Raw genomic sequence first — 17,341 nt, forward strand, 5'->3', positions numbered from 1 at the left:
AGTAAAAACAATTTCAAGTTGCTGTTTTCTGTTTGAATATATTTGCAATGTCATTTCTACATGTGATGCAAAGATAACATTTTCAGCATCATTACTCCAGTCTTCAGATGTCACATGATCCTTCAGAAATAATTCTAATATTCAAATACAGTTTGATTGCATCATATGATAATTGCTGTTGATAGTGTTCATCATCTGTTTGATTACATCTTTAATTGATTCTTCCGTACATTTCTGCCATTGCATCTAAACTGACAGTCACTAAGCTACTACTAGATATAATTTTTGGTAAAGTTGCTTTGCAACGATTTTAATCGAACTGAATATGCAGATTTTGTGCTCAAGAAACTTTCATTATCATTATTTATTCCTTTCTTATTATTATGTATTTAAAAAGAAGAACAAAAATAACTTGAAATAAATACATTTAAAATAAATAACTTAAATATATTGACCAAAAGTGCCATTGATAATGTCATAAAATGTTCATATTTCAAATAAATGCTGTTATTTTGAACTTTCTATTTATTAAAGAATTCTGACAAAAATATATATATCACAGTTTCTACAAAACTATTAAGAAGGAAAAACTTTTTAAAACATTGATAATAATAATAAGCATTATTATTAATTGAGGACCAATAATAACTAATAAAAACTGAGCACCAAATCATCATATTAGAATAATTTCTGAAGGATCATGTGACACTGAAGACTGGAGCAATGATGCTGAAAATACAGGTTTAAATGAGATCCCATCTGACATGACTGGGGAGAACAGCATTTTTGAATTTCGAATTTGGCTGTTGACATCATACTAATGCTTGTGCGTTTGGAATTTATGCAGACTACTCTTATAAATAAACAGATACAGAATTGAATATACTTGCAAATATGATTAGTGCCAATGTAAAAGTGATCAATTTAGTTTGCACTTCAATTTTTCCATTGTCCTTATGTTTCCATTGTGGCCTAAGGAAAAGTGTCAGCAATGATGATAAGACAGTAAACAACTTCTAAACATTTAGTGGACATGGGAATAATGTCTGGGTAAAGGAGAGGGCTTTCCTGTGATTTGTGAGAACAGAGCTTTTGGTCTAATAGGCTGAAAGTTTTGTCTTGTGTGTTACAGGGAAACAGGAATGACTGGAGAGATCCTGGTAAAAATGTAAAGCTCAGAGACCTCATAACCTTTAATAAAATGTATTGTTACATCATATATGAGGCCAAATTGCTGCCACACTTGACTGTTCAATAAGCTATGATGGTGAGTCTGCAGTTTGAATGGTGTGGCAAAAAGTAATGTAGTGCCCCCTACTGCTGCTTTGGTGCTATATATCATATGACAATAACTTCTGAATACTTAGTCACATGCAGAAAAAGATGTCATTTCTATCAAGGAACACACTGAACTGAATGATTTCTGAAATGTTTTAGGTATCAGCCAACTTGAAGCTCAATGAAGACACAGAGGTGAAAAAAGAGCTGGTAGGTAAAGCTCATCACCCCATTCAGACTTACCCCAAATGTGTTTCCCCCTGAAATTTCACCTCCTTTCTGTGTGTTTATATTGGCATGCAGAAAAGAAAAACTAAATTCTGAAAGGCAGCCCTGGGACTGCATGAGTGTGCCCAGACTCGTACTGTGTCTCTCTCTCTGAGGGGCAGTGTAAGAGGTTGGCTATTGCCCTTGAACTTGTAAACAACCCCCCAGTCATGTTTTTTGATGAGCCCACCTGGTAATAATGTTATCAGATTTAGACACAAATAAAACAGCATTATTTGGATGCTTGTAGCATTAAAATATACTGTATATTTTTTGTTGCGTTTTGATTTCATTGATTTCAGTTTCTTATACTTACATATTCATATATTGGGGCAGTAAATTATTTTCAAAGTAATTAATACTGTTTTTCATCAAGGATGGGTTTAATTGATCAAAAGTTACAGTAAAGAACTTTTACTTCAATGCAAAATATTTCTTTTTCTAATAAATGCTGTTTTTGAAAACATTTTCTATTTATCAAATGATCCTGAAAAAAAAAATCAGCAAATGTTTTCAAAGTTGATATTAAGATTAATATAGAACATATTTTAAATTCTAATAAGATTTTACATTATTAAAAAAAACTGTCTGTATACACAAAACAACAACTAATATATAAAAAAAAAATCAATAACCAATAATCAATTTGGCACCAATATATCATGCATTATGCATTTTCCCTCTGTCTTGTGTTTAGTTATTGAAGTAGCGGCAGGAGAGTACGGGGACTCAGTGTTACTGTTCAGGGAGGCATGTGTGCTTTGGAGCAAAAGCACAACTGTATCGACAAAACCACTGTAACCCCATGCATGCACTGCAAAATGTGTCAAAGTAAGCGATGCTGTGGATAACATCTGAAATGTTTACGTGCATGAATTGTGGTCAGGAAGTTTGCTAGACCAACTGATCCACTGTGTTCAAATGTCTTTCAGCTCAAAATAAAAAACTGATGTAACCGTCCTCTTGATCTTTTGATAACAGTCGATTGCCAAAGACATGATTATATAAAAGATGATTACAAGCCAGTACTTGGCATAAGAGAACATGCAGTGTCACTGACACATGCTTTAAATAGAGATCGCTGTCTGGGGCAGATGGCACATGCTTTAACATAATCTGTTATGTTTATTTCATTTTTCTAATGACTCATTTTGCTTTACAAGATTCAGGGCATGTTGAGAGCCATATTTTGCAACAAGCTCTCTGACTCAGTTCTGCATTCTCTTCGAGGACACATTTATTACAATATGCAGAGACCAGGTACACTGTTTCTTCATTTTAGCTGATATCTGGTATCTCAGTCAGTCCTAAACTTTCCTCATTTCAGTTTTGTGCTTTACGAAGACAAATCAGAGTAACTATACCAACACTGAAACTGACAAAAAAGATTTTTTGCTGAATTTTGATTGATCTAATATATATATATATATATATATATATATATATATATATATATATATATATATATATATATATATATATATATATATATATATATATATATATATATGTGTGTGTATATATATATATATAAAAAAAAAAATCTTGTTTTTTTGCACTAGGTTTTGACACATCTGCGGCTAATGTCACATGGGTGCTGATAGGCTCAACATTGGCAAAGATACCAGCAAAGTTTTCAACAACACTGGTTTCATCTTTTTCTCAATGCCCTTTCTCATGATTGGAGTGCTGATGCCTACAGTTTTTACCTGTAAGTTAGTGAACTCACAGTTTTACTATCAACACATGTAACACAGATTTGGGTCTAAAGTCATGTCTTACATTCATTCAGAGGAAGTGAAAGTGTTTTTTGGATTCCTAGATTTTCTGTCTTGCTTCAGTTGCATTAAAGATGGCTGTGTTTCTGAGGCAACATCTAAACTACTGGTACACCCTCAAGGCTTATTATCTGGCTAAGACAATGGCTGACATTCCATTTCAGGTGGGCGCCTGCCTGCTTAAGCCTTACCGACTGTATTTTATGCATGATATAAGCTAAGCATATTTGAATAGTGTCTAAAGTTAAGTATAGTGGATCTAAGACAAAGAAAACACAGGACATCTAGAATTTCTATATTTGATATTGTCATGGGTTTGTCCACTCTTCCTCAGGTCCTTTGTCCCATCATGTACTGCAGTATTTGGTGACTGAACAGCCTCCAGAGGCAAGCCGCTACTTGCTGTTTTTGGCTTTGTCAGTCAGTACAGCTTTAGTAGCCCATTCTCTTGGACTTGTAGTTGGTGCTGCCTCCACATCCCTTCAGGTACATATTACAGCTATTATCTTGCTTAGAAGAGCTCCAGACTGTGACTAAAACATTTACAACAATAATTAGATCAAATCTAGTCAGGACAGCCTTGAAACATTTCTTCACAGGTGTCCACTTTATTTGGTCCGGTTACAGCCATTCCAGTCCTTTATTCTCGAGGTTCTTCGTGAACTTTGATGCCATTCCAGAATACCTACAATGGAGTTCTCACGTGTCCTATGTCCGGTATTCTATTTATATCTTAATATATACATTTACTATGCAAATATCACAGTTTTATGTTTGTTTGAATGTGTTTCTGATAGGTATGGTTTTGAGGGGGTGATTTTGTCCATCTATGGGATGAACAGAACTGAGCTTAAATGTCCAGGGAGGGTTTGCAAGGTCCAAAGACCTGAATTACATTCATCATACTGGGGATTTTCTTCCTCGTAGCCTTGAATGGTCTACAGCTCCTGTGACCTGTTTTCAGGTTACACTATAATGTATACACTATCATTTCCAAAGGTGTCATTGTCTGCTCGGGAAGGACAGATATATTTGTTGATAATTTTCATGCTCTGTTTTTTTTGGGGGGGATTAAGTTCACCAGGTGTCATTGTCTATTTATTTTCTGATTATTCTGTATTTTTACCTAGAGATTTAATGTCTCTACCTGGTGCTAAAATGTATGTGTGAAAACAAAGCTATAATTTTTTGGACCAACAAATTTTCATAATATGTACATCAGCAGTGTATTGCTTAATCGTGTCTTACTGCCAAACGTACCTAGTGTTTTTAGTGTCATCAGAAGTGCAGTTGCAACTGCAAAACAATCTTATTGAGTGTAGTATTCATAGTGGTTCATATGAGGACACAGAACAATAAAAAAATGCTTTATAATCTATTTCCCCCTTAAAATAAATAACAATGAAGCCACCATGCAGTGCCTTTCAGAAAAAAGTTTTTTTTTCTTTTCACATTGACTAATTCTGACTCACTGAACTAAACCTGAAGAATAGGATGTGCAAAAGAAACTAAAGCAGCTCCTCCTGTATGCTTTATCAAAGAACCTTTCTAGGAACTATTTAAATAACCCAGAATCCTTTGTGGTTGAAGCATTCATCATCCTCTAGGAACACAGGTCCATATATAGAACTAGTTGGACTTGAAACTGGAAACTGTAGGTGTGTCATTTTGATCAGTGCAGTCCAAAGTAAAACAGCCATTAAGTTAAATTGTATAAAATAAATTAATATTGGGCCTATAAAATTGTGAAATGCAGAATGATTTTGCAGTCTGAATACACCATTAACTGGTGGCAATTTCAGACTTAAAACCCAATCAGCACAGAAGAAAGCTTGTCTTTTGTAGATTTAAATCTGCTGATAGGATAACTTTACAAAGTCTCTGCAAATACATAAGTGCTTAATCAGCATATGAGACTTCACTGTCTAGTTTATGGCTTTTATTTAGTCAAGGGGCGAAGTAAAAACGAAGAGCAAAGTTTATTTAAAAAAGAAAATATTAAAATATTAAAGTACGCACAAAACAAACAGTAATAAACAGTAAGTACAAAACATACAAAATACATTTAAATAATAAACTAGGCTACTTATGGATTAATACATAACAGAAAAAGCAATATAATATAAAAATTCTTAAGAAATGGACAGAAAAAAAGAGAAAGGTTGAAAGGTGAAATTTGTTTATGTGGGCGGTACTATGACTGACTTATCAGGAAGACGAAGCGGTACGCTTTCATCATTCTGCCGAGGAATGGACGCTTTCCTCGGTTGTGTTCCGCGTGACAGATACAGAGCGCTGGTAGAATCCTGAGGAAGTCAATGGAGAATTCACCTTATATAGAGCATCTAGATTAGGTAAAGGTCTACAGCAATTACCAGCATCTTAATCGTTACGTCTGGTTTCTCATGTGAATAAGAGCAGTCGCTACGTTGCTCTGATTCAGTGACCTAACGGTTGATATAAATATTGAAATGAAAGTCATGACCCTTCTGAAAGCAAATAAGAGCTGAGTTTGCGTCAAATTCCAAAACAGAACGATATGGAATCTTTCATTTACGCTTGAGAATTCATATCGGGCACGGTCACACATTTATAGACAAACTGTTTGATCCGTATATATTTAAAAATTGCATTTGTATATGGAATTCCTTTTTTTTTTTTTTTTGTGGGGCAGGGCTATGTAAGTCAGATGATAAACTAAACAAATGAAATGCTTGTAATGAGTTTTTAATTTACTGTAGCCTGCTATTTACAGAGAGTGGCAGCTGTACTACTCAATGGTTGACGTGATTGAACACAGTACGCGGAAAAGCAAAATACCGGAAAACAGTAGTGGTTTTATTTTAAAAGAGAAAAACTACAGTTTTAAATAGGATTACAGAGCTGTGTTTACAGCTTTCTTTAAGCTTGTGACGGACACCAATAAATCGCAACATTATATAACATTAAATGTAGTTATATTAACATAATCGTAAATCAAATCTTAACTAAAATAAACATGTACATCATTCAGCTGATGTCATATTTTGTAATTTATTTATTTATTATTACAACAGAAGTTGGCAGCCACTGGTCTAATCTGGTCTCTGGATGAATTATGTTGTAAATAACATGAAAATGAGTTTCCGGTTTTAGGCACAGGTGTGGTGGAAGGTCACCTAGGGTCACTACCTAGTGTCTTGCTCATAGTCGTCATCACATTCACTAGAGAGAAAACATGTTTGGTTGTGTATTAAACACAGACGAAGATCAGTCACTTGTCTTGATCAATCATTAATATTAACTTGAGTGATGAATTTCAGCTAATCTTGCATATGTAAAGAATTATTATAATTTTTTAAAAATGTATGTTTTCTTCCTGCCTGGATTTGAATTAGGAGCTATCTTAAATAGCTCATTGGTCACACTTAGTGATGCATCATGCAGTTTCTTTAGATCGTGGGCCTTAACAAAATGAACACTTTGGGTGTGTTGTTAAATGAACTTGTGTATCATGTAACTGTGTAGCCTAAGTGTCATGTGTCATTGAAACACAAAGCCAGAGGAGGGACCTTACAAGGTTTGACTTGATTTTGCCAGGTACATTTACGTTGCTGTGTTGATAGTAGCATTTGTTTACCTGTTCTACACAATTTCCAGACCCGTTTAACCTTTTGAGTCTCTATGACAAAACATATCATCCTTTAAGGGTTATTTTAAAGTCGAAATGTGGCGATTTGGGAGGCCGTCTGGAACAGAAGTGTTAAGATGGAGATGCCAAGGGTTGCCAAGAGATATCTGCTGCAAATTTCACACCAGGGCTCTTCGGAAAAGTAGGTTTTTGATAGACTTAAAATATTCAAATGTTTGGTTTATTTTTATTTATTTGTGGTCATAAGTCCATCATAAGTCTCTTATGCTCACCAAGGCTACATTTGTTATGTCAAAAATTCATTACGGACAGTAATATTGTAAAATATTGTTACAATTTTAAATAACTTCCCATTGTGATATATTTTCAAATGAAATTTATTCCTGTGATGGCAAAGATGAATTTTCAGCAGTCATTACTTAAGTCTTCAGAGTCACATGATCCTTCAGAAATCATTTTAATATGCTGATTTTGTGCCAAAATTGCTATTATTAGCAATATTCGAAACAGTTGGGCAGCTTTACATTTCTATGGAAATTCTATTCTTTGATTAATTTTTTGTCTTTGCTGAATAATTTCTTTGTAAAATAATTCTGAAAATTCGTTTTTTGGTTTGGATAATTAAAGAAATAATGATTGTTTATTTCAGCCTTTAACTTAAACCTCCGAACAGTTGGCATCTGTGGTAGCGTAAATCGCCATCACTTCTCATTTCCAACGTAAGTATAATGTTCTCCATTTCGTGTGTTTTCAGTGAATATGTTTTGATGTTACTTGTGTTATGTCTCATCAGCAAGACAACAAGCTCTTATAAAAATACATGGAGAGAACTTAGAACATCTATGTGCTATTCCATCTCTGGATCCACCCCCAGGTTCTTTTGTACCTGTGAACCCATCACAGGTGAGTTTGCGTATCAATCATTTACATTTCGATGGCATATTACTCCATGTTATTGATTTATGAGATTAATTTCCCACAAATTCATACAAATTCAGCTCGTAAAATAGCAGTGTCTTTCATGATTGTGTTATAATTAATCCACAGATCCCATTGAGATCCACAAACAGAAGCTGACATTATGGTTCAGTCACCTTCCTCGAGAGGAGAGGCAATTCGGTGGCTACTTTTCTACCGAAACTATGCATGTGGAGCCACTTATCTTAGAGCGTCATCCAGATGAGGACAGAGGTCTTAACCCCTTCAAAGAAAAGACAGGCACATCTCCACGTCCCTCTCTCACGGCTGAGCAGCTGTTTGATGCTAACAGTAATAGAAACAAGGCACGAGGACTAAATGTTTTGCTGTATGGGGCTGTCGGCACAGGGAAAAGTACTGTCGTCCGTAAACTGATGCTGGATTGGTGTGCTGGATCGGTTTTCTCCCAGTTCAAACTTGTGTTGCCCTTCTCCTGTGAGGATCTTTCCCATTTATCCAAGCCGACATCCCTTCGAGATCTTGTGGGCAAGAAATACCTGCACCTTCGCAAGACACCTTATCTTAGTGGAGACAATGACAAGGCTAAGGATGTCCTCTTCATCTTCAACGGAATGGAGAAGATGAAGCTGGATTTTCGCATCGGTTCCACAGAGTTATGCAGCGATCCCAATGAGGCTCTCCCATCAGAGGCTGTTGTTGTTAATCTGCTTAGGAAATACCTGCTACCTGAGGTATGAGGCTCAGATCTTTGGAGCTTTTTACTCTGTGACCTGGCATATTGAATGATGTCGTGCTCCAGATTAAATTGGTGGAGGTTTTGTGACGTAAATTGCAGTATGCAGTATATTTAAATTTATATTTCAAAGAATACATGTCTAAGAACTAAGCACATGGGGACAATTACTTGTCATTGACCCCCACCTTTAGATGAAAGTTTATTGTAATGAATAGCTGCTAAGACCTGTTGCTTTTCTTACAGGCCAGCATTTTGGTTACCACGAGACTATCTGCTGTGGACAGAGTTCCTAAAAAATACGTAAATCGTTATGTACAAATCTGTGGCTTCAGTGATCCTGATCGCCAGAGTGCCTACTTCACCAGCAGGCTCTTGCAACAGAATGAAGGCAAGCCGGGCAAGGCAGCCGAGACGCTCATAGAGATGCTTTACCTAAATCTACAGCGGGAGAGTCAGCTAGCAACCGCCTGCTTCTTACCTTCTTACTGCTGGCTTACATGTGCCACTCTTCATTTATTGCATTTTACTGATACAAAGTCACCAATTCGAACTCTCACTGGCATCTACACCAGGTTCATGAGGCTCAACTTTGGAGGAGAAGTGATAACTGTGGATGGAAACGTCTCATCACAAGAGCAACAGAACTCATTAATGCTCTATGTGGTCCGTACTGTTGGTAAACTAGCTTTTGACGGCGTCACCAACAAGCGGACGTCGTTCTCCGCTGAAGAACTGGAGCAGTGGGTTGGCGGAAAGACTAAAACGGACGAAGAGCTCGAGCAGCTGGCGGTGTTTCGCACAGATGTGCTTGACTTCTTTCTGGTTCCCCGCAATGATCATGGTAGAGATCCTGAATCTGGTGGTAGGCGCTACGTGTTTGCTGTTCCCGCCATGCAGGAATATCTAGCAGCTCTTTATGTTGTTCTTGGCGAGAACAAAAGCGTCCTGGAGAAGTTGACTAAGGAAGTCTCGGAGACTTTGGGACACGCCGGTGAGGACATCACGAGCCTCCTGAGCATCCTCTCTAAAATCATACCTTTCCGAATCTTTGCCGTTTTCAATTTGCTTAAGTTGTTCCCGAAACTCTTTGAGCGAGTCAGCAGCCTCAGCAAAGGGCGTATTGCAAACACCATGACGGCAGAAATGTTTCGTTCGGAGGACAGCTTCAATGAAGATGTTTTGGACCAGCTGGAACAAAGTCTGCTGGGAGTGCATGGTCCACAGCCACAGGAGGAAACCTACACAAGAGCGTTCGAACTCTACCCTATCTTCATGGGTGGACTTCTTCATTACGGGAACCGGAGGCTGTTAGACCAGCTTGGATGCAGCATCAAGAGTCACACGGTTTCCCAGATCACCCGTGCGCTGAGGAAACACCTGATCAAGGGGAGTCAGAAGAAGCAGCCTCCTGAGGAGCTCATGGATCTTCTGGTCCTGCTGTATGAGTTCCAGAACCCTCGACTCACAGCTGAAGTCCTACAGTCCATCAAGACCATCAACTTGTCGAATGTACGCATGACGCCACACAAGTGCTTCGTTCTGAGCATGGTTCTGAGCTGCACGAGCTCAAGCTTCCACCTGAATGAGCTCAACCTCTCCTCCTGCCACATCACTCCAGAGTTACTGCAGATGCTTTGGCCAGCCTTCCATCACACTAGCAACCTCAAGTGAGACGTGCTCTTACTATAGAGAAAACTAGTCTGTGTTTTGCATGCTTGAATCATTTAGTTCTGTGCATAAAATTGGCAACCTGAAGCAGACTGATCTTTAATACAAGTCTGAAATACAGCAAGTTAGTGCACAACAGGGCTCATCTTTCTATAGATGGGCTATATTTCTTTATTAGATTCATATGTATAATTAATGAAAATTATTACTTTGCTCTCCATCCAGACCTCACCTGCTTAAACCAGCCTAAGATAGAGTTTCTGGTCTTTGGTGGTTCTCTTAATATGACCTGATGAAAAGTGCCCTAAACCAGGGAACAGACTAAGTTTTGCTTTTGCTTTTGAAAACAAGGAATGTATGGGTGAACTGACAGCTAAGACATTACCGGTATTTAGAATGTTCCAAAAGATTAAAAGTTTCTATACACATTGAAGAATTCTGAAAAAAAAAAAAAGTGTGTATTACAGTTTACAAAAAAATAGTAAGCAGCGCAATTGTTTTCAACAGTGATAATAATAAGAAATCTTTCTTGAGCAGCAAATGAGCATGATTTCTGAAGAATCATGTGATACTAAAGCTTTTTTTTGTTAGATGCACAGTAAAAGTGCTAGAATAATTACTTTCATTAATGTATTAATATTAAGTAATATTAATAAGGTATTTGATTTAATAATCCTGTTTTAGAAATGACAAAAACGTTTGTTAATTAATGCATCTTATTGAGTGAAAGTTACAGTAACTAAAGACTGGTTTGTCTTGATATTGTTGTCTTAATGGACCTTTTAACATGTGACTTTTTATTATGGATTCAACTGTTGACTTGCTTGCAGTTGCTTTCCTTGCAGAATGCAGTCAGTATGTAATAAATACTTCTAAGCACAATTACCTCATTAGTTATTGATTTTCTGCCTGGGAAATTGACAAACTAATGGTACGCGTGTGTGTTTTTGCTCACTGTGTGTTTACAGTCTCCAGTTTAACAGCCTGGGTCCTGAGTCCTGCATTCTTCTGCGAGATCTCCTGCTTGAGCCCAACTGTACTATTAAGTCATTACAGTAAGCCTGCTTCCAATAGCACATGTCCCAAATTTACTACTAAATCTTAGTGTTATTTTAGTATTATTTATATACCATCTATCTATCTATCTATTTATCTATCTATCTATCTATCTATCTATCTATCTGCATCTTTAAAAGAAAGATTTTTAATATAGTAAAAAAAGCCATGTTAATATAATATAATATAACGTGTGTGTGTATGTATGTGTATATATATATATAATATATTGTTATTTCTTAGTTCCTTATCCTATTTTAATTATTTTATTGTCTTGTCTTGTCACTGTCATTCTGTTTGTGCTGTGGAAGCTTCTGTCACCAAAACAGATTCCTTGTATGTGTAAACATACCTGGCAATAAAGCTCTTTCTGTTTCTGTTAAATAATTTGCCACATTATTTTAGCATTTAACTGTGTTGACCCATAAGTAATGGGCTAAGAGAAAACAATTACCGTTTTTTTGGTCTAACTCACACTTTTTTTTTTTTTTTTTCATAGTTTGGCTGGTCCTGCGACTTAATTATCAAAATTAATTTGACATGAACCAAAAGAAATTAACCAAGAGAAAACACTACCGTCTACAGCCGCGAGAGTGCGCTCTATGCTGCTCTGTGCTCCTGTAGTCTACACTAAAAGCATAGAGCGCCCTCTCATGGCCGTAGACGGTAATGTTTTCTCTTGGTTCTTGGTTCTAAATGAATGCGTCTTATAGTCCAGTGCGACTTTTTTTTTTTTTCTTGTCATGACGTATTTTTGGACTGGTGCGACATATAGACCCCTTAAAAGTTTGTAAACATTGCAACGTCTCCGGGTGGGCGGGGCTTAGCTGGAGGCAAAAAGAGGCGCGGAAGCAATGTTGACAAGCGTAAACTAGCACGTTTTAGGAGAGATTTATTAAACATGGATGCAGAAGAAGGTTCGGAACTGTCTGAATATGTACAGTGACTGACTCTGTGGGACCGTGACAGCTATTTTTGTAAATTAACTCTCGCGGATGGAAGCAGGTTACCTGACCCGTATGCCATACGACCATATGAATTACTTTTGGATGGTTTGGGGAATTTTGTCAAGGATTATTTCCTAATGTCACCTATCGCTGGGCTAACTATGATTAGCAATGTGTATTATTTTAAGAGACCATTCAAAGGATTGCACACACATCTATCGCTGTATGTTTGTTTAACATTTAAACTAGCTAGTGCACTGAAGGTTGGCGACTTTTCACCTATAAAACAGAAACTTGCTGATTTACGTTACTAGATAAAACCAACACACCAGTTCATATGCATAGATTATTTTTCCTGATATGAAGTGTGCGCTGCAAACATGATCATTATTTATGATCATCTCCGTCCAGTCTGTACGCTGTATTACATTCAACCACAATTGTCTTCTTGATTTCTGTGAAGGAATGTTTGCCAGGATCCGATAAAACTTTAGTTTTGAAACAAAAGTGCTGTTCCTTCTATTCTGGCAGCCAAAAACACAACAAGAAGATATTTTAAAGTCAAAACCTCAAACTTTTAGCGCACCTGCTATGAGTTCTGCCTTATGTTTTGCCTCCAGCTAGAGCGATGACGTCACAGTGACGTAGGTGATTAAGGGGTCTATAGTCCGAAAAAATAAGACAATAGACATTGCTGCTAAATGTTGACATTATTTAACAGATTAACCCAGAAAAATAGAATTATTTATACACAGCTTTTTCAGTATCACCCATTGTCTCAAAGCCTACTGTGATGATCTTCTGAAAAAAAGTATTTCCTGTGCATTTTATGTGAATTTCGTCTTACTCTGATCACAGGTTGTGTGACAACTACTTGACAGACGCTGGCATCAGCCATCTGCTGGAAGCTCTGTCTGGTAACCACTCTTTGCAACGGCTGAGTCTGATGCATACTGGGCTAGGGGACCGATCGGCACAAATGCTGGCTGAGAGACTGGGCCAGCATGATATGTTACAGGAGCTGAATGTGGCCTTCAACAACATCGGAGATGGTGCAGCTCTCATGCTGGCTGACGCCTGTCGCGAACATCCCCACATCCACACAGTCCAGTGAGTACAAAAATACATTTTCATTCTCCAATAATATGTATCTTTCTTATAAATGTATCTGATTCCATGTTAACAAATGTTTAATACTTCTACTTCCTCTCAGTTTGTACCTGAACCAGCTTACAGATGTGGGTAAACAGTCTCTGTATGTTCGTGGAGGTCCTCGGGTCAAAGAGGGCCGGCGGGTGAAGGTCCTGTCCTCTGTAACAGAGGGTTCGGACATCTCAGAGGACTGGCATCCCATTCTAAGCGTCATTGGCAAAAATTCTCTTTCCTGGGACAGAGGCCGTGTCCGCGAACAACTGTTGGTCTTCCTGAAAGACCTGGAATGGGGTCGCAAACAGCACCAGAGTTTCTGGAAAAAGATGCACTTCCGACGAGTGGAGAGCGTTGTGAGGCAAATGCTGCGCTTACTGGAGAAGAGCAGTGATACGGGAACCGGGACCAGTACAAAATGATGTAACTGTAATAGAAGTTAAAGGGATGGGGGTTTTAATTTCTCCGAGGGATATTTGTTGCCAACCAATTCAATCTAGTCAGCCTTAATAATTCTAATAAATTTAACTTGTTAGATTTAAAAGGGTTGTCTGTCTACATATCCATCTACTTTAGCATTAGGACATTTTGTGAAAACGCTGTGACAAATGAGTTTTATTTGATTGTTTGAGGGAAAGATCAATATCTGCTACTCCGTAATACTTCGGATGAATACTTGAAAACTGCTTCTTGTTGCACGATGACAAATCTTTGACAAATTAGAAGCTATTTCTTATATGTACTCAATGAGAATTCAGGTTTTTTTTCGTTATCATAAAACAATGTGTCACTCCTTTTTGAATATCTTTTGTGTGATTTGTGTGTCAAATGGTGCTCTAGACAAGGTTAACAATGTAAGGTAGCCTAGACAAGGCTTTAGGTTGTTCTGCAATATTAACATGTCTTTTGCCATTATCTGTGATTTAAAAAAATGTTTGAACTAACAAATTGAGACTGAAATTTGGTGTGCAATAACAACAAAATAAAACGAAAAATGCTGATGAAAGGTAGCTTCTTGTTATACTTTGGCTTTTGCTTAATAAGATGCTGGATTCTGCCGGCTCATTTTATTTTAGTGCAGTTTGTTGTCAGTTGTCTTAATTACAGTTGGTTATGTAATGCCCTCTTCGGATCTTATGATGTCTGAGGTGTTGTCTCATAAACCTGAGATTAAATATTAATCTCCTGTGTGTTATTGTGTGTGTGTGTGTATATATATATATATATATATATATATATATATATATATCTCACTGGCAAATACCGAAAATATGTTTAGCAAAGTGCAAATGTTTTTCACAGGAAGTTCACCTTCAACCCAAAAGAAGGGATTGACAACCCCACTTTAGTGATCTCAGATGACAAAGGTTACTTCCTCAACCCTTTTTATCCAGTCAGTGACTTATAAATCATTGTTGATTGAAAGAAAAGATGATTTCATATGAATACTGCATGAATTGTCTCCAGAGCCTGATGTGCATCTGTGGCTGTGTGTTCTGTAGCAGGACGAGGGCCAGGGCTTCGGCTTCTTCCTGAGTAAGGACGCTGGCTGCAGGGGACATGTGGTGCGCCAGGTGGAGTCTTGGAGCAGCGCAGAGCAGGGTGGGTTGAGGAAGGGGGACCGTATTTTGGAGGTCAATGAGGACTTTGTGGATGACAAGGAGCACTCGACTGTAAGGACACTTCCTTATGCAAACATGAGGCCTTTGTACCCTATGAATTAAACACATGGACACTGGAATACAAATGATATCGCCAAGTAGATGCAAAGCATTAAAGTGATAGTTCACCCAAAAATTCTGTCATACTTAACATCATGTTGTAGCACACAAGTGACGTGTGACTTTTCTTCTGTCTAACACAAGACAGCGTGAGTGATTCAGTTGACCAATGACAATCAAGTATCCCAGAGCGCGATATAAAAATCAAGTTAAATATTATTTAATGGACTAGAGCTAACATAAACTTACAATAAACAGTTGCATTTTATTAACTAATAGCTAAGATTAATAAATATTGAAACAAATGTATTGCTTATTGTTAGAGAATGCATTAACTAATGTTATCTAGACAGGCCTGATTGCGAAGAGTTTACCGGTATACCTTACTGTGTATTAGATTTAGTCTTGTATGTGTGTGACCTGTGCCTTGTTTTCAGGTGATGCTGAAGGTTCAGGCGTCTGTTTTATGATGTCCAAATACACTAAATGAGGAACTTTTCCCCTAGAAGAGATGTTTTAAAAAGGAGTTGATGCACAGCTTCAGGGAACGTTTCATCATAGTGTATGAATACATGGATCATTGTGGACAGTTCTGGTTCATTTTATTTAATATGTGAGAGTAGGTGAGCGAGGCCGTTATCATCTCAGCTCGGTGACTGAGGGTCCAGCTGAGAGAGCAGGAGTCTAGAATGGATATAGGCTGATCTGGATCAACGGAGCTATGATTTCAGCACTCAGTAATGCAGCACTGTCAAAAATGGTAAGTGCACTTGTGTAGTATGTAATACCTTACTTACGTTGTAATCTTTCTGTTTTCAGGACATGTCTAGATTTCACTTTGTTCCATCAGGTGAAGAAATGTAAAGACTGTCTTGGTAATTGACAGCAGTATTGAAGGTTGTTATAATCGTATAGGATTACCCATAATTCCTGCTTTTGCCAAAATTTATAATTTACCATACAGACCAAAAACACTACACCTGACTCTAGGACCACTAGGATATGGGTTCCTCTTAGTGCAAGAGAAGTTACGATATGGACGCATTGGTGAAAAATTGCTGATTCTTTACCAGCGTTAATAACTAAAATAAAAACTATTAAAACATTATAATTGTAATAAAGCTGAAATATCATAACATTAAAATATTAGTGAGAGATTAGTCTGTATTAGATGAGATGTTGTCTTGGGAATTAACTGAAATAAGTTTCAATTGAAGCATTAAGTTAATAAAGAAAATAAACCTGAACTGAAACTGAAACCCCAATAAAAATAAATTAAACTTAAATAGTAATATTAAAATAAAACTACAAAAAATGAAGGAAAAACAAAACGAAACAAACAAATATAATTAAAGGAAAACTGAGAATATAAAAATAAAAGCCATTTCAAAATATTATAAACTGACTATAGAAACTATAATAGTATATAAATAATACTAAAATAATACATTTCTTTAGTGCAGAGGTTTCTCTTGGAGAAAACTATTACAAAATAAGCATTTAATAGGCTATGAAAAATATATAATATATTATTTTAGATATATAATATGTTTACAATATAAATGTAATAACAATATAAATGCCATAAGTATTTAATATTATTATTAAAATGTATAAATATTATAATAAATGTGATATATATAGGAAGAGGGTACCTCGAGAAAAGGATTATCATATTTGGGGTTCCATGGCATCGAATATTTTTGTAAACCCCTGCTTTAAATGTTCAATTAACAGAAGACATTATTTCAGCATACAGTATAATTCCATCACTTTGTAATATGTTCACTCTATAGCTCATGTATTACGAGAGCTCGACCACTGCAGCCCAGCTGAGGCTGCAGGAATGGAGGATGAAGAGCTTGTGCTAGCGGTAAATGGGGAGCATGTGGAGGATGCAGAGCATGAGGGCATCGTCAGCAAAATACGGCAAAGCGGCCAGCAGGTCACCCTAACCACCATCTCCATCCAGGGCAGAGACTTATGCACAGGTGCTTATGCATGAAAATGCACATGTTCATACAGAAATCAGGAGTCATAACGTTCACCATGTTTTCTCTCTGACTGAAGACATTTGACCTTGAGGGCTAACCAAGGGCCTTAGCTCAATATCCTAATTTTTATAGTACTCAACAAACAGGTGTTTTTAAAATGAAATGAATCTGCTTTTTGGA

At 37.0% G+C, this 17,341-nt stretch overlaps 1 protein-coding gene and 1 pseudogene across 1 annotated transcript; both read left to right on the forward strand.

Moving 5' to 3' along the window:
• Nucleotides 1–1,261: 1,261 nt before the first annotated feature.
• On the forward strand, nt 1,262–4,995 carry LOC128028849 (ATP-binding cassette subfamily G member 4-like; annotated as a pseudogene).
• Nucleotides 4,996–5,513: 518 nt separating this feature from the next.
• Nucleotides 5,514–14,456, forward strand: LOC128029225 (NLR family member X1-like). Its single transcript, XM_052616867.1, has 9 exons — nt 5,514–5,677; nt 7,012–7,135; nt 7,604–7,673; nt 7,748–7,857; nt 8,002–8,624; nt 8,873–10,296; nt 11,266–11,352; nt 13,159–13,410; nt 13,514–14,456. The coding sequence occupies exons 2-9, from the start codon at nt 7,030–7,032 to the stop codon at nt 13,866–13,868; spliced, it is 3,027 nt and encodes a 1,008-aa protein (XP_052472827.1). The 5' UTR covers nt 5,514–5,677; nt 7,012–7,029; the 3' UTR covers nt 13,869–14,456.
• The last annotated feature ends 2,885 nt before the right edge of the window (nt 14,457–17,341 follow it).

Source organism: Carassius gibelio, chromosome A15 (genome assembly GCF_023724105.1).
Source record: "Carassius gibelio isolate Cgi1373 ecotype wild population from Czech Republic chromosome A15, carGib1.2-hapl.c, whole genome shotgun sequence".
NCBI lineage: Eukaryota > Metazoa > Chordata > Actinopteri > Cypriniformes > Cyprinidae > Carassius > Carassius gibelio.

Bases quoted from the DNA above. Each gene is read 5' to 3' on its own strand.
- LOC128029225 (XM_052616867.1), top strand. From the start codon at position 7,030: ATGTGGCGATTTGGGAGGCCGTCTGGAACAGAAGTGTTAAGATGGAGA. The intron at 7,674-7,747 runs GTAAGTATAATG...ATGTCTCATCAG, and splicing joins CATCACTTCTCATTTCCAAC to CAAGACAACAAGCTCTTATA. The intron at 13,411-13,513 runs GTGAGTACAAAA...ACTTCCTCTCAG, and splicing joins CCCCACATCCACACAGTCCA to TTTGTACCTGAACCAGCTTA.